We start from the raw sequence: 24405 nt of genomic DNA, 5'->3' as shown, positions 1-24405 counted from the left end.
AACTGGGAAACTTATTGACTCGTGTATAAGCCGAGGGTGAGACATGCTTGTCCATCCCTGTGTGTCCGTCCATCCCTGTGTGTCCGTCCATCCCTGTGTGTGTGTCCATCCATCCATCCCTGTGTGTGTGTCCATCCATCCCTGTGTGTGTGTCCATCCATCCCTGTGTGTGTGTCCATCCATCCCTGTGTGTGTGTCCATCCATCCCTGTGTGTGTGTCCATCCATCCCTGTGTGTGTGTCCATCCATCTCTGTGTGTCCAGCCTGCCTGTGTCCCGAGCCTGCGTCCCGAGCCTGCGTCCCGAGCCTGCGTCCCGAGCCTGCGTCCCGAGCCTGTGTGCTTCTGCCATGCCAGGATCGCCGCTCTTCTCGTCTGACAGACGGCGTCTGGCGCCTCGGCGGCCATTCCACTGTTCAAAAGCCGCGCCTCCGTCTGTGATAGGCGGAACACTCAATTTCCCAGCAGTCTGTGTTCCGCCTATCACGGACATCCTCTCATCCTCGTCCGTAGTATGAGGATGAGCGGATGTCTGTGATAGGCGGACCACTGACTGCTGGGAAATTGAGTGTTCCGCCTATCACAGACAGGGAGGCGCGGCTTTTGAATAGTAGAATGGCCGCCGTCTGTCTGCTCGACACGCTGATCGGGCAGGCAGACGGCGATGACTCGAGTATAAGCCGAGGGGGGCACTTTCAGCCTCAAAAAAGAGGCTGAAAATCTCGGCTTATACTCGAGTATATACGGTAGGCACTATCAGAAGGAAGGCCACTCTGCTACTGCTCAAGGAAACCCTAGCAACTTCTGGAGAACCCAAGGGATTCCACAAAACTCAGGTTGAGAATGTCTGCTGTAGTAGGAGGACATGTTGGGTCCGACTCACTTCTCTGCTCTCAGCACAGTCGCCACAGTTTTTCACCAATCCATCATAGTTACATAATTAGTAAGGTTGAATAAAGACACCAGTCCATCCAGTTCAACCTGAGTGAGTGTCTACAATTGTCCCTATCCCTGTACAATGTACATCGCACACTCACATCGATCCCTACCCTCAAGGAGCCCACAATCCAAGGTCCCCATTCATATACTAGGGCCAATTTTGGACAGAAGACAATTAACCTACCTGCATGTCTTTGGATTATGGGAGGAAACCGGAGTACCCAAAGGAAACCCATGCAGGCACAGGGAGAACATGAAAAACTCCAGGCAGGTAGTGCCATGTTTGGGATTCAAACCAGCAACCCTTTTTACTGCTAGGCAAGAGTGCTACCCACTACACCACTGTGCCGCCATCAGTTTAATAAAAGCTGATGACTAATCATCATGCTTACTGCTGGAATGGTCAACTGTGGTGGCAGTACTAAGCCGCAACCATGGAGGCCTTATTGTAAAAAAAAAAAAAAGCATTAGGAAGTTCTTGCCTGAAGGAAGTTTAGACAGCACATTATAAAGGTAGGGTTATAAAAATACAAGAGAAGGGGAACACCATGAGTGTCACAGACTCACTTTCTCCACTCAAGAAACTGTTGTTTGGCGTTTCACATTGGTTATTGTGTAATCGTGGTATCAAAGCCACGGTTGCAAGATCAGGAACCTGTTGAGAAAAGAATATAGGTGTAAGACTGACACACGTGCCACTGATAAAGGCAAATGCACACAAGACCCCCAACTTACCTTATAATGATGCAGCGTATTTAATCTCTTCCACTGGTCCTGATCTTGTGATGTCAGGTCCTCATCGGACAGGGTTAAATGACCAGCTTGACCAGCACGCCATTCTGTGGAAAAAGCACAATTGAACACATTTTCTTAGTAAAGACGGGGCTTTCCATTGCTGACTTCTTTCTGAAAATGCTAGTTGCCTGGCTACAATGCTTACCATACACTGACCTCAGTATTGTTTGTTGCACAAAGCTAAAGAATTATCCAAACCAAGAAAGTCGGCACAAAGACCGTTTCTGCGCACTTGTTCCATGTACAGTTTTCTCACCCCCTTCACATGAAAGGCCATAAGACCACAAATGAAGCACACTAAAGTTGGCTATTCACTAGTAGGATTTTAATTTTTTGTTATTAAAAACATTTGTTCAGATTTCTAATCTTTAGTGTGGTCAAATCAATATTCTTTTTTGATCAAGAAAATTCGAAGGAGCAGGATGGAACAAATTAATTTAACAGTATATGTGGTTTTTCATTAAAAATCTAATGTTAAAATGCAAATTAAATTTTGACGTGCTTTTGAATGACATCCAATGTACTGAAGGTCATCGAACGTACTGAGAGATTTTCGTTCAAACATTTGCTCAAAAACATACTACCGTAGTTTAGTCAGCTTAAGGGTTGCCATATGTGTTACAATCTGATTGTCTGTTTTAGGAAGGGGGGGGGGGGGGTGACACAACCCGTTAGTATGACTTAACTGCAGCTGAAAAAAATTAGGTCAGGGACAGTGCTATGTTGTGTGACAGATCTGTGTAAATCTCAGGACTGAATGAATAGAAGTGCTAATCTTTTTACAGGCAAATATGCTCCCATATACACTATATTGTCAAAAGTATTGTGACACCTACCTTTACACACACATGAACTTTAATGACATCCCAGTCTTAGTCCGTAGGGTTCAATATTGAGTTGGCCCACCCTTTGCAGCTTCAACTCTTCTGGGAAGGCTGTCCACAAGGTTTAGCAGTGTGTCTATGGGAATGTTTGACCATTCTTCCAGAAGCGCATTTGTGAGGTCCAGTCCTGATGTTGGACAGGAAGGCCTGACTCGCAGTCTCTGCTCTAATTCATCCCAAAGGTGTTCTATCGGGTCGAGGTCATGACTCTGTGCAGGCCAAGGAAGTTCCTCCACCCCAAACTCACTCATCCATGTCTTTATGGACCTTGCTTTGTGCACTGGTCCAAATCCTTTGGTGAAGAGGAGATTATGGTGTGGGGTTGTTTTTCACGGGTTGGGCTGGGCCCCTTAGTTCCAGTGAAAGGAAATCTTAAGGTGTCAGTTTGGGGATGGCCCCTTTCTGTTCCAACATGACTGCGCACCAGTACACAAATCAAGGTTCATAAAGACATGGATGAATCCATAAAGACATGGATGAATGAGTTTGGGGTGGAGGAACTTGACTGGCCTGTACAGAGTCCTGACCTCAACCCGACAGAACACTTTGGAATGAATTAGAGTGGAGACTGCGAACCATGCCTTCTCCTCCAACATCAATGCCTAAACTCACAAATGCTCTTCTGGAAGAATGGTCACACACTCCCATAGATACACTCCTAAACCTTGTGGACAGCCTTCCCAGAAGAGTTGAAGCTGTTATAGCTGCAAAGGGTGGGCCAACTCAATTTTGAACCCTACGGATGAAGACTGGGATGCCATTAAAGTTCATGTATGTGTAAAGGCAGGTGTCCCAATACTTTTGACAATATCACGTATGTATTTAATTGAATGCTTAAAAACTCAGCTTTAAAAGGTATCTTAATTGTCCTTACCTAGATCAAGTGCATGTGCTGCGGGCCGATTGGAGAAAGGGGTTCCTTTGTACACATGATTCAGGATCTTTCCTTTCACTTGAGTAATGGTGTCAGTGTCCAGCACTCTGACTGGTACCCTCTGCACTTCCATCCCATTCTTCACTATAACAGTGAGGGTCATCGACTGGTACTCAATGTCCTCCCGTAGGAGACGTCCATCGTTCAGAGTTCGCTTTGCCTTCCCCGTTACAGCATCCACTGGGCCCTTTTCTACCTGGTATTTTATGGCACTGTACAGCATGTATAGGGGCTCTGCTGCCGCCTCCTGAATGGAAATAAACATATAGCAAACATGTCAGATCTACAGGGAGGAAGTTCTGATGAACATTTTCTGTGTTGACCAAAGACCTAGAACTGTTGGAAGGTAGGCAAGTTAAATGGATGTGGCCAGCTAAGGTAGGCAAGTTAAATGGATGTGGCCAGTTTAAGTAGATGAGGCAAATGAATGCGGCCAGTTTAGGTAGGTAAGGTAAATGGTTGAGGCCAGTTTAGTTAGGGGAGACAAAATAATGTGGCTAATGAAGGTATACTGGTTAAGTGAACATGGCCAGTTAAGGTGGGCAAGTTAAATGCGTGTGGCCAGTTAAGGCAGGCAAGTTAAATGCATGTGGCCAGTTAAGGTATGCACGTGGCCAGTTAAGGTATGCACGTGACCAGTTTCCAGACTAAGACCCGAAGAAAAGTGTGTCAGATCTAGAGGGAGGGAGATGCTGAAGAACATCTACTGTAGCGACCAAAGGCCTATTACTGTTGGAAGGTAGGTAAGTTAAATGGCTGTGGCTAGTTAAGGTGGGATAGGTAAATGCATGTGGTTAGTTAAGGTAGGTAAGGTAAATGGATGCAGCCAGTTAAGTTGGGTAAGGTAAATGGATGCGGCCAGTTAAGTTGGGTAAGGTAAATGGATGCAGCCAGTTAAGTTGGGTAAGGTAAATGGATGCGGCCAGTTAAGTTGGGTAAGGTAAATGGATGCAGCCAGTTAAGTTGGGTAAGGTAAATGGATGTGGCCAGTTAAGTTGGGTAAGGTAAACGGATGCAGCTAGTTAAGTTGGGTAAGGTAAATTGAAGCAGCCAGTTAAGTTGGGTAAGGCAAATGGATGTGGCCAGATAAGTTTGGGAAGGTAAATGGATGCAGCCAGTTAATGTAGGTAAGGTAAATGGATGTGACCAATTACCAGACACTAACCCGAAGAAAGGAGTGCAGACAAATGGACATCCAGTTGGTCAGCAGCTTCTCCACTATAGTTTCTGTCCTGCAAAAACGAAAACAAGGTGGTATTGTCATTCCTATAACATTCTCCACCCATGGAACAGGAAATGTCTATAGCTCCGCACTGGAATCACTAGTAAGATATTCCAATACAATATACACACATGGCTTCATTTACAAAACAAAGCCACAGACAATGAGGAGATTTACTAGAACTTTAGCACTCAGAATCTGGTGCAGCTGTGCATAGTAACCAATCAACTTCTAAGTTCAGCTTGTTTAATCAAGCTTTGACAATAAAACTTAGAAGCTGATTGGCTACTATGTATACATGCACCAGCTTTCGTAAATCTCCCTCAATGTGCAGCATCCCATAATGACCATCACTCTAAAACCCTGAGGGTGTTATAATATAAATATATATATATATATATATATATATATATATATATATATGTAGCACTGGCTCCTGAAGAGCACACGCTGGGTTTTTGAAAGTTAATGTTACACCTGAACTGTAGTTTGGTTTGGGTACAATTGTTCTAAATTTGGACTTCAGCATCAGTCTGACTGAACTATAGGATGTTCAGCCTGCCCACAAGGGGCACTGTCTCTTCTGGCAGGCATGGAACCACAGTCTAGTTGGGTGCTTTAAGTTTACTCTCTCTCGGAGCCCGCCCAGTGGGAGTGTCACTCTTACTGTGCTTTCTGGGAGCGGGTACTTAAGATGTGGATGTCACGTGGTTCAGGGTTCCGGCACAGAAGTATGTTCTGACTCCATGGTCCTGGTCCTCCTGACCAGCCCCCAGGAAGGCTATGGCCTAGGGTGCAGATCCACCCCGACTTGTTGTCTCAGGGCTGGCTAGCCCAAGGCAAGGAAACTAAGGAGGATTCCAAGGTGGTCCAGTGCTGTCTCTGGTAGTTGGAGAGGCCCAGTAACTTCGTAGCTATCCAGGGGAGGACTCTTCAGAAGAAGGTCACGTACGGGTTGGTTTCTTAGCAAGAGCCTGGAGGGGCTGAAGTACCTAAGTGAATCCTGTTTTGTGGGTATCGCCAAGCTGGCTGAAAGATCCAGGTATCACACGAGTGTTCCACAAGTTTTAGTTTCCTGAAGTTTTACAAGACAGTCTGTGGCAGAGACTTATTCATGTAAGTTCTACAACAACGTCTGTAGCAGAGACTTGTTCCTGAGTAAAGCACCTTGTTGGCAGCTAGGCCATGTGAGAGAGGGACTATCCAACCTGACTCAACATCCAGTTGTGAATGGCTATTCTCTGGATCTAGTCAAAGTAAGCAAGTCCTTCATTATTGACTTTGACACTAAGCCCCTGTACACACGGTCGGAGATTTCCACAACCAAATCCGTCGGATTTTGCCCGTCGGATCTTGTCCGAAACTGTTGCATACACACGGTTGGACAAAGTTGGCGAAAAAATCCGATCTTTCAGAACGTGATGACGTAATTTCGTTACGATGGAACTACATTCAGGCTAGTAGCCAATAGCTTTGATGTAGGAATTTGATCTGAGCATGCGTGGCACTTGGTCCGATCAAAATTCTCTACACATGATCGGAGTATGTCCGATTGGCCCAGTTGGTCGGGAAATATTTCCAACATGTTGGAAAATGGGGTCCAACGGATATTCCGACGGAATCAGTCCGATGCATACCACGCACAGTCGGATTATCCGACGTCACGGTCCGATAGGACACATTCTGACGGATTCTCTGACCGTGTGTACAAGGGCTAAGAGTACCTGGAACTTCCTTCCTAACCCTCTGATCCTATTTTAACGAGACTGTTCGTTCTCTAAGTTTTTTGCAATAAAAATCCCTTCATGCGGATCTGTCGTCAGTCTCCAGAGTTACTGGGTATCTACCACGGGAAACCCCTAGACACAAATCGAGGAGAAGAAAGTTATGTTAAGCCCAATCAAACCAGCAGCTCCTCTGGGGGTTAGTGCTACATAATATATATATATATATATATATATATATATATATATATATATATATATATATATATATATATATTTATATTTATTTATTTATTTTTTATTTTATTTTTAAGAAAATACTTTTTCAGTTCCCAAAACTTTTAATATTGGTACTGTTGGGTTTTTACTTCATATATAATAAAGATCAATGTTTTTAGGGTGAGATTGCCAGTTTTGGAAACAGATCATTTTACACATAATTGTTATAGAAATTTTAATTTTATTACTTTTTGCTCTCTGTGGTTTGAATATACAAAACAAGTAGTGCTTTAAAAATATTATGGTATCAGTGGCTTTAAATATATTATTATTCCTGTGATAGTTTGTGTATAAATGTCTCTAACCCCTCTGTTAATGTGTACATATAGTAAAACTTTTTTTTTTTTTTTTAACTGTTGGATCGAGTAGGAAGAGTTGAAACGCTTGTCAGATTATTTTTTATTTCTGTCATGCTTGGAAGAATTACTTTCACTTCCTGTCCATGAGAAACAACAGGAAGTGAGAGAAAATCTCCCCAAAGTGAGGGGAATTTCCATCTTGTACAATTATCAGCATAATATTATTTTTCAAGTGGGATATTCTCTGGTGACAACAACATTTTCTATTTCCCCAAAAATGGTGTGGTGCGCCCTACTGCATTCTGTATTTTTGAATCTTCCCTAAGACCCTGTTTTGGGGGCACTCTTGTTGCAACATCGGTTATAGAAGATCTAGTGGCTTGTGTGCATGTATTCAGCAATAAAAAAATGAAAGAGGATTCAAGTTTACGCAACACAAAAAAAAAAAAAAAAAAGTTTTGTCTTTACACTTTAACTGTGTCTCTACAATCAAGCCTGTTGAATAGGTGAAATGCGTCAGCGCAAGAAAAGTCAGGCAAAGTTCATCTTAACCGCCTATTAACCACCTTAATAAAGTTTATTTAAACTTACATGGCCCTGCTTCTACTGCCAAAAGCTTACTGAATCAGCCCAGTGGAAAATTGGCAGCCGGTATCCAATTCAATCTGTTTTGCAATGCCACACAATGGTGTTAATTTCTTAAAGGCAAACAGGCTGTTTCCCATAGTATAGTGAATATGGTCTTTGCAATGAATACCCAACCACGTACAAGGGAAAAAAAATATTTTTGCATGCACATGATTGGATGATTGAAGTCAGCAGAGCTTTACCCTATTTGCCAAGTTCAAGGAAAATTCAAATTGAACAAAATGAATTTGGCTTTAGTAAATCAACCCCAACAGATCCACTTCACTACTCCATCTCAGAATGCAAGTCTATAGGTCAGCTTAGCCACTGCAAGCAACACACTCTTTAAGTGGCCGATATAGACTATATCGTCAAGAGTATTGCGATGCCTGCCTTTACACACATATGAACTTTAATGGCATCCCAGTCTTAGTCCGTAGGGTTCAATATTGAGTTGGCCCACTACTTGCAGCTATAACAGCTTCAACTCTTCTAGGAAGGCTGTCCACAAGGCTTAGGAGTGTGTCTATGGGAATGTCTGACCATTCTTCCAGAAGAAACATTTGTGAGGTCAGGCACTGATGGTGAACAAGAAGGCTTGGCTCACAGTCTCCTCTCTAATTCAGCCCAAAGATGAGGTCAGAACTCTGTGCAGGACAGTCAAGTTCCTCCACCCCCAATTCGCTCATCCATGTCTTTATGAGCCTTGCTTTGTGCACTAGTCCAAATCATTTGGTGGAGGGGAGATTATGGTGTGGGGTTGGCCTTGCCGCTTAGTTCCAGTGAAGGGAACTCTTAAGGCGTCAGCATACCAAGACATTTTGGACAATTTCATGCTCCCAACTTTGTGGGAACAGTTTGGCCCCTTCCTGTTCCAACATGACTGCGCACCAGTACACAAAGCAAGGTCCATAAAGACACGGACGAGTGAGTTTGGGGTGGAGGAACTTGACTGGCCTGCACAGAGTCCTGGTCTTAACCCGATAGAGCACCTTTGTTATGAATTAGAGTGGAGACTACGAGCCAGGCCTTCTTGTCCACATCAGTGCCTGGCCTCACAAATGCTCTTCTGGAAGAATGGTCAAACCTTCCCATATACACACTCCTAAACCTTGTGGACAGCCTTTCCAGAGAAGTTGAAGGTGTTATAGCTGGAAATGATGGGCCAAGTCAATATTGAACCCTACGGACTAAGACTGGGATGCCATTAAAGTTTATGTGCGTGTAAAGGCAGGCGTTCAAATACTTTTGACAATATAGTGTATATCTCAATAGTTGTTAGGTAGTGAGCATGGAATCAACTGAGATATTGAGAGCACTCACTCACAGCTAATCCTCAAATCTCTACCTTTATTATAAAATAGCAGCACATTAATTAAATGTATAAAAGTCGCATTAAAAAAGTTACTATAAAAGATAAAAACTGCAACCACAAATCAAAAACTGTGCTCATTGAAAATACACAATTCTGTACAAAAGTTATGGACTTTTTTTTTTTTTTTTAACTGTGGTCCTTCATGGTCCTCACTTTACCTGCGAAGAAGCAATTTTGGGTTCTTGGCCACACATTGGTCTACCAATTCAGACAGGAGAGTCTTCATGACATCAGTCAGATACTCCAACTTGCCATGTAGAGCCACAGTAAGTAATGACGCTGCATGACAACGATCGCGCTGTGACAACGTGGACTGGGCATCCAATGTCTCGATGAGCTGCAAGAGGAAGAAAGGAGGACAACGTTTTCCAACAACCCCCGGGATGGTCTCATTTATACATTTATTTCAGCAGAACTTCAGAGCGCCAGCAAGAGGGGCCACCTGCTCCACCTCAAATCGGAGCATCTATACTAGACAGCCAAGGAATCATTTCATTGGCCAAGTTGGTCACCAATGACGAGCGTCATTTCAGCATTCTCAGATGGCTAAAATATTTGTCTGTGTTTAATTCATGACCAACACAACAGATCTTGAAAGTTTTAGATATATTCATTTTGGCCGTTGGGGAAAAGTTAGCTGACGTCCTGGGCAGCTGCAGGCATCATCCAGATATAATTTTTTTCATAGGGAGTTTACCTTCACCATAAGAATGATCATAGCTACAGTTTAGCCGCTTGATCGTTCCTACTGACCCCCAACCCCCAACCCCCACCCCCGGCTGTAATTCGGTGCTTTTCTGGGCTCTCCTGTGCAATTGGGGATGCGGAGAAGGAATCCACTGGCGCCGGAAGGAAGTCATAGAGAAAACCGAGTGACAGATGGTCCCCGGCAATCTCTATCACTCTTGAAGACCTGGGTGCGACGTTATGAAGTCACGTCTGGGCCGCGGGAATGAAACAAAGCTGAGATCTCGGCTAGAAAGCATGAAATCGTTAATTATTTTTTTCCACGCCTGGTTCTTACATTTATTTTTTTCACATTTTTTTTAATTAGTTATCAGAGCATAACATAACAGATAAAGGTAGTAAGAAAAGTATAACAGGATTCATACCATTACATAGTATAGCGAATGCATTTTTAATAAATACATTAACATTACATTACAACCACCTTAATCTAGGCTTACCTGTAGGTGCAAGAAATATCTCCCAAACCTAAAAGGTTTAAGAGATATTTGCAGAACTAGCTGCACTGACGTCTACGGCGCATGCGCCGTAGACGTCGGGCGCTGGTGCACTGAGCGTGCCGTTTCTAATGGCGATCATACCGTTAGTGGCGGCACCAGCGCGCATGCGCGTGAGTGACGTCATCACAGCTCCAGCCAGTCACAGTGCTGGAGCCATGATACTCGTAAGTCACTCCGGGATAGATGGTGGCGTCAGAGGAGGGGAACGGAGATCGCGTCGGGGGCTTCGAACTCAGGTAAGTAATTCATAATGAGCTAGTATACTATGCATACTAGCTCATTATGCCTTTGTCTTGCAGGGTTTTTTTTTTATTATTATTATTGCTGAGGCTTTACTTCAGTATAATAAACGTAAATGATCCTTCAAAATTCATATCTTTACATTAGCTTTCTAGATAGTAAACAGCCAAGAATAAATCTATTCACCCCTAGGGGAGCAAACTGTGAACAGGTCTATTCTAACATGAACAGAAGAGAGAACAGGATGTCTTCTAGTCAATCAATGTATTCTAGTGAGTCAAACCAATAAAATTAAATCAGCATAAGCAATACCAACAGGCTACCTATCCCCAGCCCGGAGGAGAGATGTGGGGATATAGATGTTTACCTTCCTTGTAACAGTGATAAACGTGATCAAAAAATTTTTTTTTAAAGGGAAAGTGTAAAAACTAAATAAATTTAAATTAAATAAAGCGCCCCGTCCCAGCGAGTATATATAAAGAGATATAGACTGTAGACTTTTAGTACCTTGGTGAGGAATAGCTTGTTATTGAGAAGGTTGGAGAGTTGGTTCAGGCCTTGTTCCACAGTGGCCCTCCTGTTCTCTGGAACATCCAAATTCTTCCGTAATGGAGAGACAGTATCCCCAGGGAAAAATATCTTTTCAATATAGGTGCTGTAGTCTCGATAGGGTATGCCGGAGCCTTCAATATCACTAGTAAGGTCCATCATTTCCGTCATAAGATCTGAAAATGGGCAGAAGGCAAAAATTAAATGATCAGGTTAAGAACCTGAACTGAGGCTATTGGAAGACTCAAAGAACAGGACAATACCGGTGAATTCTTTGCGGCACTGATCTCCCACGCTGGTCTCTAGGTTCTCCAGCTGGACAAGAACCTTCTTATAATCCCTCATTGCCATCTTACTCTGCCTCCTGGAAAATAGCAGCATTAAAAATATGCCTCATGTAGGTCAAAAAGGGACAGTCAGATGCCAATTACACAATTATTAGTTCATTTCTCATGTGTCTCTAGCAAAAGTTATCTTTATAGAATCTCCTATAGGCATGAATGAGCAGCCAATTAGAGCCTCTGCCTTATAAAGGACCCATCCCCAACCTGAAAACATGGGGCTGCTTGTACCCAGAGGGAGCACAATCCAACTAAAAGGTTAAGCATTTTGGAGGGCTAAGTTTTACTTTTAGCCCCTGTACACACGGTCGGAGATTCTGCCAACCAAATCCGTCGGATTTTATCCGTCGGATTTAGTCCGACGGATTGTGTCCGAAACTGTTGCATACACACGGTCGGACTAAGTTGTCGAAAAATCCGATCTTTCAGAACGTGATGACGTAATTTCGTTACGATGGGACTACATTCAGGGTAGTAGCCAATAGCTTTGATGTAGGAATTTGATCTGAGCATGCGTGGCACTTGGTCCGATCAAAATTCGCTACACATGATCGGAGTATGTCCGATCGAACCAGTTGGTCAGGAAATATTTCCAACATGTTGGAATATTGGGTCCGACGGATATTCGGACAGAATCAGTCCGATGCATACCACACACAGTCGGATTATTCGACGACACGGTCCGATAGGACACATTCCGACGGATTCTCCAACCGTGTGTACAAGGGCTTAGGTGAGGAATGAAGTTATCTCACTGGTTTGGATCACTTATCTACTGCAGTCGTAAAGTGGAACTGAACTCAAAAAGGTGAAGATGTGCTAAATTATAGGGAACATCTAGAAGTGTTGGCTGTGCCCAAGCAGTATTCTGAAAAATTGCCCAGGCAGTATTCTGGAAAATATAATTAGTGGCCATAATGTGTCTCCCCCCCCCCATTGTGGTATTTATGGAATTAAAAACACATTATGGCCACTAGGTGGCGCTGCCAATATAGGAACCACATATATTAGAGACAATACAGTGATTTTTGTTCTAAATGTGTGGATGTTTTTTGTATCCACACAATTAATGTTTTATACATAGACCCCTAAAATGATAAACAAAAAAAACAATCTGCCAATTTAACACATACCTATACATGAAAATGATTATTAGGACAACAGGAACAAGCAAAGCTGCACCAACTCCCAGTCCAATCTTGGCCTCTCTTGGAAAACTCGATTGGCCCTCTACGTCGTATTTCACTTGCCCAAGGTTGAAGCGAAGATTCCCCATGTGAATCTGTGGGATGTCAATAACATGTCAAGATTTAACATAGAAGACCTGCATAGCTTCAGTCTATCACATGACTATACTCTCTGTTAGAGCTGGATAATCCACAAGGCAACCTAGGAAGGAGCCTAGGCACCAAATGATGTTCAGCTACAAACATCATTCTTCTGCTGTAAACCAGAGGTATAGTACAAATCGGTCAAAGCTGTGTTATATACTATTGCTGCTGATCTTTTGCAGCGACTTCTTGTCTACATGTACACAGGCAATGGTTGCATGGCATGCATCTCAGGGCAGGTTTCCTGATGGTGAACACAGTGGACCAGGTCTGCATAAAGCCTCATTGCATACAAGCACTTGGGGCCATACAACATACAATACGGGCATATTTCCTCACCTGGAAGCCACAGGTGCTGCATACAATGACCAATATCAATGGCTGTACTGGGTATTCCCACATGTGTACAGGCATACGACTCTGGGCACAGACTGTCTGCATCCAGGGGTGTGCATCTATATGCCAGTGTGTGTTTACACCAGTATCACTGTATACCCATGTTCAGCCATTGATTTCTGTGGGCAGCTGTATTTCAGGGCAGGGAAATCTCCCCAAATTTTACATTGTACAACCCCAAGTGTCTGCGTGCATGAAGCCTTATGTGTGTTGAAACAGCCACTAGTAGTCTTCATCATAACCCTGTGTGATCAGACGGTGACAACGCAGGAGCACAATTAGTGATTAGAGCGTTGTCACCCCATAAGAGGAAGTATCTAAACAAGGAACTTCATGACAAGGTCAAGCAGGTAATATTTTCATGAAAGCTGGAGATTTAAAATTTTGAAAAAATCTATATGTTGAAGATTATATGAGATTTTGGTGATTGGGTAGACATCCATCTCTGCTATTTGTGGGTTGGACAAGAACCAAGATCCTATGACAATGACATAACAAATACTGGTGACCCATGATGGGTTCCTAAAGTCTAACTAAGAATAATGTCTATGTAAACCTTAAAATCTTATTTGCTCCCTTTTGTTTCTTTCTATACCCGTTCAAAAAGTGCATACAATACCTGTTAATCTTGCCAGAAATCGAGTCGTCCTGTGCCCTGTGCACACTTCCTGAGTTATCTCAATGAGTTTATTTAGCCCTCCTGACTCTCATCTTGGGAATAAAATAACTAGTGTCTATGTTGTGGGGAAAAGGATAAGAGTTGGGATTGAGTCGTTTAGCAAAAGTCAACAGGGCAGAGCTGACACCACTACAAAAATTCTGTGTGTTCTCAGCCAACAACAGGACTACCTGCTAGTTCTGTCAGACAGAGCTTTCCTGTATACACTTCCTGAATTATTTTAAAGAGTTCAATTAGCTCTTCTAGTTTTGGTCTTGGGACTTTAGAATGAAAACAGTCTATGCTGTGGAGAATAGGAGAGGTAGCGAGTTTAGACCTTCTAGTTTTGGCTATTGACTGCCCGTTGGCATATATCTATAAATCTCTCTCTCTCATATATATATATTTTAGATATATATATAAAATCTCTCTATATATCACATACATATACACACACACACACACAGTAATACGTTGAACTACAAGCATAATTTGTTCCAGAAGAATGCTTGTAATCCAAAGCACTCATATCAAAGCAAGTTTCCCCATAGAAATTAATGGAAACTCAGATAATTTGTTCCAGTGTCACTGCTAGTGTATGCAGTACGGCATGTGGCCAGAGGTGGGGTGGGGGGGGCTGCCTGAGACACTCGGGACTGGAGCGTTTCTGAGCGACTTCGAGTGTTTCCGAGCATCACCGGCCAAATGTGGTACTGCACACCCCAGAAGCTTGAATCCTGCTTGTCTTGCAAGAACACTGCTCGCAAAGGGAGTCAGGATTTAAAAAACAAAAAAAACAGCTTGTGTTGTGAAGCGCTTGTAAACCACGTTACTCACAATCCGAGGTTCCACTGTGTGTGTGTGTGTGTGTGTGTGTGTGTGTGTATATATATATATAAAAAATCGATAGTTGGATATATATAAAAACATAAAACACATATGCAAAAACACAAGAATTGTGAGTCAATTCCATTTGGGTGCCCTAAACTTAATTTTAGTATATTAAAATTACATCACATGTATGGCAGGAACACGCGTTTCATGCTAAATACAGCGCTTCTCCAATCCTCCAGTAGCTTTGAGTATTTGGCACAAAAGCGCGTTACATTTTGTGTTGCTGCCATACATGTGATAGAATTTTAATACTTCAGTAAAGATACTGAGGAGTGCAGTAATATTCTGGACCTTTTTTTTTGTCATTTGGTCTCACAGGCAAGGTGTGCAGTACCCTCGATCCTTGCTCACAATACTAAAGAGTCGATTGCTCACCTGGAACTGCATTATCTTGGTCTTAAAGGGGAAGTAAACCCTCCTATCATTTTCAGCCAAGGAAGCTGCCATCTTGGCCTCTGTTTGATCTGCATTTGCCATAGTGCTGCACATATGATCAGTTATGACTCCAGCCATTGGCTGGTTTGACAGCTTGGTTGAGAGCACAGCCAATGTAACAGTTATCATCAGGCACATGCCGGGAATGTAACTTTTATGAGACTGTTAAATCGATGGGTTTAGTTCCACTTTAACTTTAGCATAATTTGTCCTGAAAATACGGGTTGTGCTAACTTTGTGTATTATAATAAGCGACAAGTACCATCATTTTATTCTCTGGGTTCTCTGCTTTTGGAAAAGTGGTCTTCAGGCCTAAAACTTGCATTTTAAAGCGTGCATTAAAAAAAATGCAGAAACAGCTCTGGCAGTTAAAGGGTTTAGTTTACTAACCACAAACTGAGGCAAAGGGGTGCTTGCATCCAGTGGCTGAGGCACAGTAAGTGGAGGCTCGCAGTACAGGTGGTTGTGGGTGAGAGTTTTCACTGTGCAGACACCATTCCCAATCATTGCTCGAACCTCTTCCTTATCAATGCCAGAGTCCAAACCTTCTCCCTGAAGGAAATGAAATAGACATCTAACGTTGGAGAAATATTCTGGAGAAGGAAGACATTTGCTAGCAGCACATTAGTAGAGGAAATAATGATGTTCTACTTGGATTACCTCAATGTCCAGCACGTTCCCGGGCTTCAGACTGTAGGGCTTACTGAGGCTGTCTCGATTGAGAGGTTTGAGAGTTGGGTTTTTCAAGTAGGTGAAGTTCTCCCCAAGACTGCTGAATGGAATACGGACATTGTCCAAGACAAATAGCACATCAAGAATGATGGCGTCTTCGGGAATAGCAGGAGAAAGACATTGCATGTCTGTGGAGGAGTTGTGATGGCACTGTTCACTAATCTGTAAGAAGATATAGAGAGTATGGGGTCAATGGAGACAGCCAACTCAATTGCACCAATCACACAAACCAACAGCATAGGAGAAAACTGGTCTGAATTTTGGTTGCAATGGGTTATAGGAGTTTTTTACTTGCATAGTTTACTGAAAAAGCTAGCCACAGACATAAGATTGCAGTCAGAAGATCCCAAATACCAACTGATCTCCACCTTGTCCATTATTTTCACCATATGCATAAAAAAACAGGGCCTTCACCTTCAGAAGTCTAAGACCCGGGGGACTTTATTCCGAAAGCTTTGAACCCTGCTGCATTCCCCACCATCCGGTTGTCAATGACAGGAGTTCAGTTAGGCTGGGGGTTCCACTGGAGGCAGCAGTCCCTGGGCCCTACCCTTGATTTCCCCACTACGGCAAGCTCTGCAAGTGCCCCTTAAGTTATTTAACAGAAACCAACGGCAGACTTAGGACAGCCCTGCAGAGTCAAGACCACTCACAAAAGGAAGGGTATTGAGAGGTCAAGCTATGGCTGTACAGGTTTTGCCCCACTAGGAGCTACTCAATTTATTCTGGAAAAGATGAAACAAGTGTCTAGTGACCAAACACCATAGTGATTTTCCAACATGTGAACATAAGCACTTCCGACACTGAAAGTACTCATTGGTGCTTATGAGCTGCCCATATACTGACCAGCTGTTGTAAGATGATTTGCAAATACCCATGTGTGTCTCAAAAGCCTAAGGCATTACTATTTGCATAAAAGTAAAGTGATAGTCCACAATATTTAATGGGCCTGGCAGTACCGAGACAGGTTTGTCCCGTTCCCAAGGCAAGGATGAGGAACTGCACCCCCTTCACCCACTGCTAATGTAGGAAATAGAATGCGTGTACCTGTGCCCATTCTCTGCCCCCTTTTCTCTGGCTGCACATGGTTGGCATAGAGTGTGCACTACTGCACATGCATGGTCAACCGTTTGCTTTCTAGCAGTTAGAAGGTAGTTGCACATGTACATTGTGTTTTTTGTGTCAGCCGTCACAGCAGATCTAGGAATGTCCCCCTCTATTGCTGCTCTCTGGGAGACTCTCCTTCTTGCCCACCCCTTGTTCCAGCCCTGGGGCTCATCTCAGGGGGAAGGTCAAATGTCACATGCCGAAAGATCTGCCTTACCCAGAAGCCCCGCTTTGTCAGAGTGGTAAGAGAAAGTGGGTAGCAAGGGAGCACTGATAGGTGAGTATACCTTGCTGAGAGGGTGGGTTATGGCCAAATACAAATCAGATAGAGGTTCTCTGTCCTATATGCCAACATTCTGAATAATACATGTACAGCAAATATTTTTTTTGTAGCAATGGACCTTTTTGGGGGCATATAAGAGAATGGCACGACAACATTACTCCATAAAATCATAAAGTTTTTTTATGCATATTGTTAAAATATATATATATATAGCATCACATCCAACGTTTTCAGAGTAGGGTTCACAGATCTTATTTAATTTCAACATCCACATGACAGCTAAAGGCATTTGGATTATTTACCATCTTCATCAGGAGAACATGGGAATAGTATTCATATAAAAGAACTCAAATAACCTAAAATCACAGGGCTTTTAAATGGTTTGCTGGAATCAAGATTCTCCATTCCAGAAAGAGGGAAGCAGGGGGGAAAGCAAGATGAAAATTGGGTATATCTAATCTCAAAAGGGATTATTCTCTGTGGTTTCAAGGTGGATCCAGTTACCCAAAACAAGGCTCATCAGCATGGTTAAATGTTTCAAAAAGACATATTGCAGGGTCCAAATAGTTGAAAATAATATATATATTCCCAGTATAAATCAAATCATCCAAGCAAAACTGACTGTATCAGCAAATTCAGATGTTTAACCAGATTTTATTGTAATTCAAGTTATCAACAACCAAAAATATACAACTAGGGATGAGCTCTGTGTTCGACTCGAACGCATGTTCGACTCGAACATCGGTCGTTCGTCTGTTCGGCGAATTCAGAACTTTGTGGACCCTTTGCACCAAATTCGTGTGGCACGAACACCCCACAATGCACTACGCCATCGCAGTGCATTGCTGGCTCATGATTGGCCAAGCATGCACTGTGACCCCGCATGTTTGGCCAATCACAGCGCCGGCAGTGAGGAGAGCCATAATTATAGCTCAGGGGGTTTAGTACACGCCCCACACTATATAAGGCCGCCAGCGCGGCGGCCTTGTGTAGTGTGTTCCGGCGTGCAGGGAAAGAGCAAGATAGGTACGAACTTTTCTCAGGCATCTGCAGGAGTTAGTGGGTGTTGTGTGCCTCCAGCACAGTATACACCTGTATCTACCCTTTTTTGCTGGTGTTCTCTAATACAGGCATCTGCAGGAGTTAGTGGGTGTTTTTTTAATTCATTTATTTATATGTTCAAGGCAGTTAACTGTACAAAATAACCAAATGTTAAATTTTATCGGTACAAACATAGTGTCTCTACATCAGCAATGATGAGCCGTGCATTTCTAGACACAATGAACTCTGCCAAATAACTTCAAAGAAAATTGTTTTACAGCTATGATATCCATGATTAAAGCAAATGTTAAACAGGGGGATCTACAGGGTCCATGAGAACCCAGCCCGTAATGACCCATTTTTACATGTGCCGCATGCTCTGTGGTATGAGGGAGTTTGTGGGTGTTGTGTGCCTCCAGCACAGTATACACCTGTATCTACCCTTTTATGCTGGTGTTCTCTAATACAGGCATCTGCAGGAGTTAGTGGGTGTTGTGTGCCTCCAGCATAGCACAGTATACACCTGTGGTATTCTCTAATACAGGCATCTGAAGGAGTTAAAGTGGGTATTTTGTGCCTCCAGCACAGAATACACCTGAAGATACCCCTTATTGCTGGTGTTGTCTGTTGCATATCTTGCATATTAGCCTTTAAAATTAGCACTTTTGATTTCGAACGTTCGAGTCACATAGACTTTAATAGGGTTCTAAAGTTTGTACGAATTTTTCGGTCCGTTCAAAGGTTCTGGTGCGAACCGAACTGGGGGGTGTTCGGCTCATCCCTATACACAAACAAACAGGTCCCTCCGGTATCTCCAATCAAACTGCGATTTTTTTTTATATTGGGTTCTGTTACATGGATACTATTCATGTGTACACCTGATGAAGATGTTAAATATTCAAAATGTGTTGAGCTGTCATGTGGATGTTTAAATGAAAAAATATCCGTGAAACCTACTCTGAAAACATTGGCTGTAAAGCTATATATATATATATATATATATATATATGTAAAATAAACGTTATGATTTTATGGAGCAATGTTGTTATGCCATTCTCTATATGCCCAAAAAAGTCCATTGCTACAAAAAAAATCTTTTGTTGTACATACTTTATGGGCAAAGTAATTTTCTCTTTAAACCTTTCTTTTTAACTAGGATTTATAGTGCAGAAGATCTCACTCACCTCTTGCACAATACTGCGCCCCAGTTCCCTTCTTCTTCTCTTCTTCCTTCTGCGATTCCCGTCTCCATTCTGAAGCTCTTCTAGAGGAGACTTGATCACAGCAGTCATATGGGGAGCCTGGACTACATCTAGGTTTGAACCAGTGACAGAAATACGCCGTCCACCACTGCATATATAAACAGAAATGGATTAAGAAACACATTACAGACAAATACAGATGGCCCAACAAGTTCCCTTTTTTTCTTTTAGTACAATTGATATTGTTATTCAAAATTATAAGAATGATACTAAGAATTGCTTATCTTAGCAGACCACATACATTGATCATATGTACTGTATATTGTGAAACCACCTATGGTTGGTGGGATCATTCTGTTCCATCCACGTGAAGACTCAAGCTTTTTTTTTTATAAAGCTACACAAAGGGTTTCATAGCTTTGATGGGGGTACGGGTTAAGCAATATGTTCTTTGTGTCCCTTGTCATTTAAAGAAAACCCATTGGGAATGGGCATTTGCTAGTAGCACATTTTCTTTGGCCAGGTTTGCATGCAGGTCATAAGAAATCTAACAGATATCTCAATCCAAGCAAATGGAGAAATACCACTAGATTTCTATTCTGACCGTCAGGATACCTGAACAGTACTTGTAGTACCATTGTTTTCTCCCGGCGCCTGTAAAATCCGGCAGGCTGGTTGTACCAATCGATCAACTTGGGTACATTTAACCTACCCATACATGGATTGAATCTTGGCCGGGTCTTGCTGAACCGGTCGAGAGTCGAACTGTCTATGGCTGGCTTAATCAACTTTTGTTGAAAAGGGCAGTGCCAGTAAAGTCATACACTGAAATTTTAACACACCTAGCATGAATTGATAGAAACTTGAGCAGTGTATAGCCATCTTAAGCACTAGGTTGAGACTTTGGTCTAACACAGGTATTGTCTGTAAAGGGTTCTCATTTATTCATGTCTTGGTATAGCTAGTAGTAGTTGCTTACATTACACTAGGCTTGTTCTATAACGTTGAAGATGTTTTGTAGCTTCTCCATGCCACTTCTTTCGTTTTAATAAGTAAAAAGATATCCTGCCTTTTATGTCCACATAGGTAACATCAACACAAATCATCATAAAATCATTGTGGATATTGTCTAAGTCTAGGAAGGGAGGTGTGATTGGATCAAGGTGTTGGTGCACTCATCAGAACTGAAGAAGTGTCTTGGACACGTTATGAAAGGCTTTCAACATTGCAGAACAAGTCCAGTTGAATGTGCCCAACTACTACTGCATAAGTATTCTTCCCTTGGTCCTGCAGCTGAATAGATTAGCAAAAAAGTAACCTGCAGGTAAGTATAAGCAGCTGCAAATGGCGGTATTGAGGAGAATCTTCTGCTTTATCCTGCTCAATAAAACAATCAGAAATATATTTTCTTCTCCACTTATTTACCCATGGAAAGCTTTGGATGGAGAAGCAGAGGAGATGGTGGGATTCTCCGTGTAGTTGTAAAATGTTCCCTCCAGACCTCTGTTTACCTCACCATAGGACACAAGGACTGGCGCCTCCTCCTGGACAGAACTAGAGCTAGTAATGCAGCATATCTGATCGTCTGTCACATTGCCAGATCTATAAGAAAAATGACAAACCTTTATCAGTACAAAGGACTTTAGTTGTGTGACCACATTAACACACATACAAATGCTACTACTCACAGTTCACAAGGCAAGCCTCCCACAGTCACTGTGATCTTATCTCCAGTTGACAGCTTGGTTCCAGAGATGGTTACCTTGGTTCCTCCAGCCATTGGGCCTTTCACCGGAGTCAGGGAATAAAGCTGGGGGTCCTGTAAAGATCACACAATAAGATTTCACATATTGCACAACTCAGAGATCAATCAATGCCCCGCCAGAGCTTATAATCACATGTGCCTTGTTCCTCAACTTTTGAAAACATATTGGTAAAGTAACAGTAATCATTTTATAAGTGTAAAGCCCAATTTCAGCTTCGATAGTGACTTTACTATTGTAAGATCAATTGATTGACTCACCTGGTAAAAGAAAAGCTGGGTGGATACTCCAGGTTCACGGCCATTTACAGAGACTTTCACATGGCCATACTCCACACCTTCACTGGCTGATAGATTGCACACAATTCTAAAAAAGGAGAAAGGATATCAGCAAAAATAATATTAGCAAATTTAGTTATGAGCCATATTATTATTATTGAACTTTTGTACCCCCCACTGAGCCTGGCACCCCTGCATATAAACAAATTATTGAAGCCCTAATGAAGGGGGACCCTTTGAAGCCTCCGGTACCCATCGCCTTGTTCTTTTGGTTTATATGCAGAAAGAAGGTTATTGGCCTCTATACAAGTTATGAAAGCATTGATGAAGGCTTGAAGCCCCTGCTACCTGCTGGCTTGTCTTTACGGCTTATATGAAAAATACAAAACTTAACCAGCCTCTATACAAGTTATTAAAGCCCAGATGCAGGGAGAATTTTGAAGCCCGTTACTTGTTGACTTGTCCTATGGGCTTATTTGAAGAATAAAAAGTTTATTGGCCTCTATACAAGTTATTAAAGTCCTGATGGATCGGTAAAAAGGTTGAAAATGGCTGCTCTAACCTCTTACTGACTGTGTAATGCACATATGCGGCAGCAAGAAAGGGGGGCTTCAACATCTTAAACAATAATACAAATTTAGGCCCTCACACCTGTGTATCACAACTGCGCTTGTAAAAACCTAAAAAAAAAAAATCAATAAAAAAAAATTAAAATAATAAATTCTGCTGCCACTCTAAGTAAATGAATAATGTGCAAAAAATCCTACCAAACAGTGTAGAATGAGTGGCGCTAAATACTAAGTGAATATGCCAATAGCACACACTATAAACACAAATGTTTCCAATAAGTGAATACAAATAACAAAAGTAGCAATGAATTGTAACAATTTAAACTATAGTATAATCACCCTGTGAAATGAGTGATTCCAAAAGAATATATAAATTAATAAAGTGTCCAATTTTTAAACACAAAAGGTCCACTTCCAAAAAAAGTTCATTAGGTGGTGACCAGTGAATCACTTATAGTCCAAAAAAACTTCCAGGAACACTCCTCAACCACACCGCCGTGACTGTGACTCCAATCCCCTTAGCCCTTGTACACACGGTCAGACATTCCGACAACCAAATCCGTTGGATTTTGTCCTACGGATTTTGTCCGAAACTGTTGCATACACACAGTAGGACAAAGTTGTCAGAAAATCCGATCGTACTTAACGTGATGATGTTATTTCGTTAGGATGGGACTACGTTCAGGCTAGTAGTCAATAGCTTTGGTCTAGGAATTTGATCTGAGCATGCATGGCACTTTGTCCGATCGGAATTCTCAACATATGATCGGACAAAGTCCGATCGGATCATGTTGTCAGAAAATTTTATAGCTCAGCTGGAAAACTTGGTCCGTCGGATACTCCGACGGAAACAGTCCGATGGAGCCCACAAACTGTCGGATTATCCGACAACACGGTCCTATCAGACATTGTCCATCAGAATGTCCGACCGTGTGTACAAGGGCTTATGTGCACACACTCACCAGCTGTCTATGCCTCACACTGCCATGTTTGGCTACAGACGCTTAAACCATCTTTTCATAGGGGTGAAGGGTAAAAAATCTGCAAGTGCCAGTCAGAGATAAATGCACAATTCCCAGTTGCTACTTTTGTTATTTGTATTCACTTATTGGAAACATTTGTGTTTATAGTGTGTGCTATTGGCATATTCCCTTAGTATTTAATGGGCTTCAACACCTGGCTGCTGCCCATACTGTGCCTTTAAAAAGTATTCATACCCCTTGAAAGTTTCCACATTTTGTCATGTTAAAACCAAAAATGTAAGTGTTTTTTATTGGAATTTTATGTGATAGACCAACACAAATTTGTGAAGTGGAATGAAACTGATAAATGATTTTTACATTTTTTTATAAATAAATATCTGAAAAGTGTGGTGTGCATTTGTATCAAGCCCCCTTTAATTCGATACCCCTACATAAAATTTAGTGGAACCAATTACCTTCCAATTACTACCTGTGTGCAATGTAATCTCAGTAAAAATACAGCTGTTCTGTGAAGTTATCAGAGGTTTCTTAGAGAACCTTAGGGAACAAACAGCATCATGAAGGCCAAGGAACACACCAGACAGGCCAGGGGAAAAGTTGTGGAGAAGTTTAAACCAGGTTTAGGTTATAAAAAAAATAAAAAATAAAAAAAATCACAAGTTTTGAACATCTCACGGAGCAATGTTCAATCCATCATCCGAAAATGTAAAGAGTATGGCACAACTGTAAACCTACCAAGACATGACCATCAACCTAAACCGATAGGCCGGGTAAGGAGAACATTTATCAGAGAAGCAACCAAGAGGCCCATGGTAACTCTGGAGGAGCTGCAGAGATCCACAGCTCAGGTGGGAGAATCTGTCCACAGGACAACTATTAGTCGTGCTCTCCACAAATCGAATCTTTATGGAAGAGTGGCAATAAGAAAGCCATCGTTGAAAGAAAGCCATAAGAAGTCCCATTTGCAGTTTGGGAGAAGCCATGTGGGGGACAGGGCAAACGTGTGAAAGAAGGAGCTCTGGTCAGATGAGACCAAAATTGAACTTTTTGGCCTAAAAGCAAAACGTTATGTGTGGCAGAAAACTAACTCTACACATCACCCTGAACACACCATCCCCACCATGAAACATAGTGGTGGCAGCATCATGTTGTTGGGATGCTTTTCTTCAGCAGGGTCAGGAAAGCTGGTCAGAGTTGATGGGGAGATGGATGAAGCCAAATACAGGGCAATCTTAGAAGAAAATGTGTTAGAGTCTGCAAAAGACTTGAGACTGGGGCGG

At 42.3% G+C, this 24405-nt stretch overlaps 1 protein-coding gene across 4 annotated transcripts in view; it reads right to left on the bottom strand.

Annotated features, from left to right (window-relative positions):
- Positions 1 to 24405, bottom strand: part of PLXNB3 (plexin B3) — a 158150-nt gene that overhangs the window by 10166 nt on the left and 123579 nt on the right. For all 4 annotated transcript variants that reach the window (XM_077478883.1, XM_077478884.1, XM_077478882.1 and 1 more), the window contains exons 15-28: positions 21556 to 21661; positions 21221 to 21351; positions 20958 to 21134; positions 19515 to 19680; positions 15828 to 16061; positions 15558 to 15719; positions 12587 to 12735; positions 11376 to 11476; positions 11071 to 11288; positions 9235 to 9413; positions 4716 to 4782; positions 3491 to 3797; positions 1673 to 1776; positions 1505 to 1592 (exon numbers count right to left, since the gene is read on the bottom strand). In XM_077478883.1, the coding sequence (XP_077335009.1) occupies positions 1505 to 1592; positions 1673 to 1776; positions 3491 to 3797; positions 4716 to 4782; positions 9235 to 9413; positions 11071 to 11288; positions 11376 to 11476; positions 12587 to 12735; positions 15558 to 15719; positions 15828 to 16061; positions 19515 to 19680; positions 20958 to 21134; positions 21221 to 21351; positions 21556 to 21661 (2189 nt within the window). The remainder of the gene's footprint in view (positions 1 to 1504; positions 1593 to 1672; positions 1777 to 3490; positions 3798 to 4715; positions 4783 to 9234; positions 9414 to 11070; positions 11289 to 11375; positions 11477 to 12586; positions 12736 to 15557; positions 15720 to 15827; positions 16062 to 19514; positions 19681 to 20957; positions 21135 to 21220; positions 21352 to 21555; positions 21662 to 24405) is intronic.

Source organism: Lithobates pipiens, unplaced genomic scaffold, assembly GCF_037356315.1.
Source record: "Lithobates pipiens isolate NorthernLeopardFrog02 unplaced genomic scaffold, aLitPip1_a1.2 Scaffold_1, whole genome shotgun sequence".
NCBI classification, from domain to species: domain Eukaryota; kingdom Metazoa; phylum Chordata; class Amphibia; order Anura; family Ranidae; genus Lithobates; species Lithobates pipiens.
Note: the sequence above shows the minus strand (reverse complement) of the source record. Positions and strands in the feature narration are given on the sequence as shown.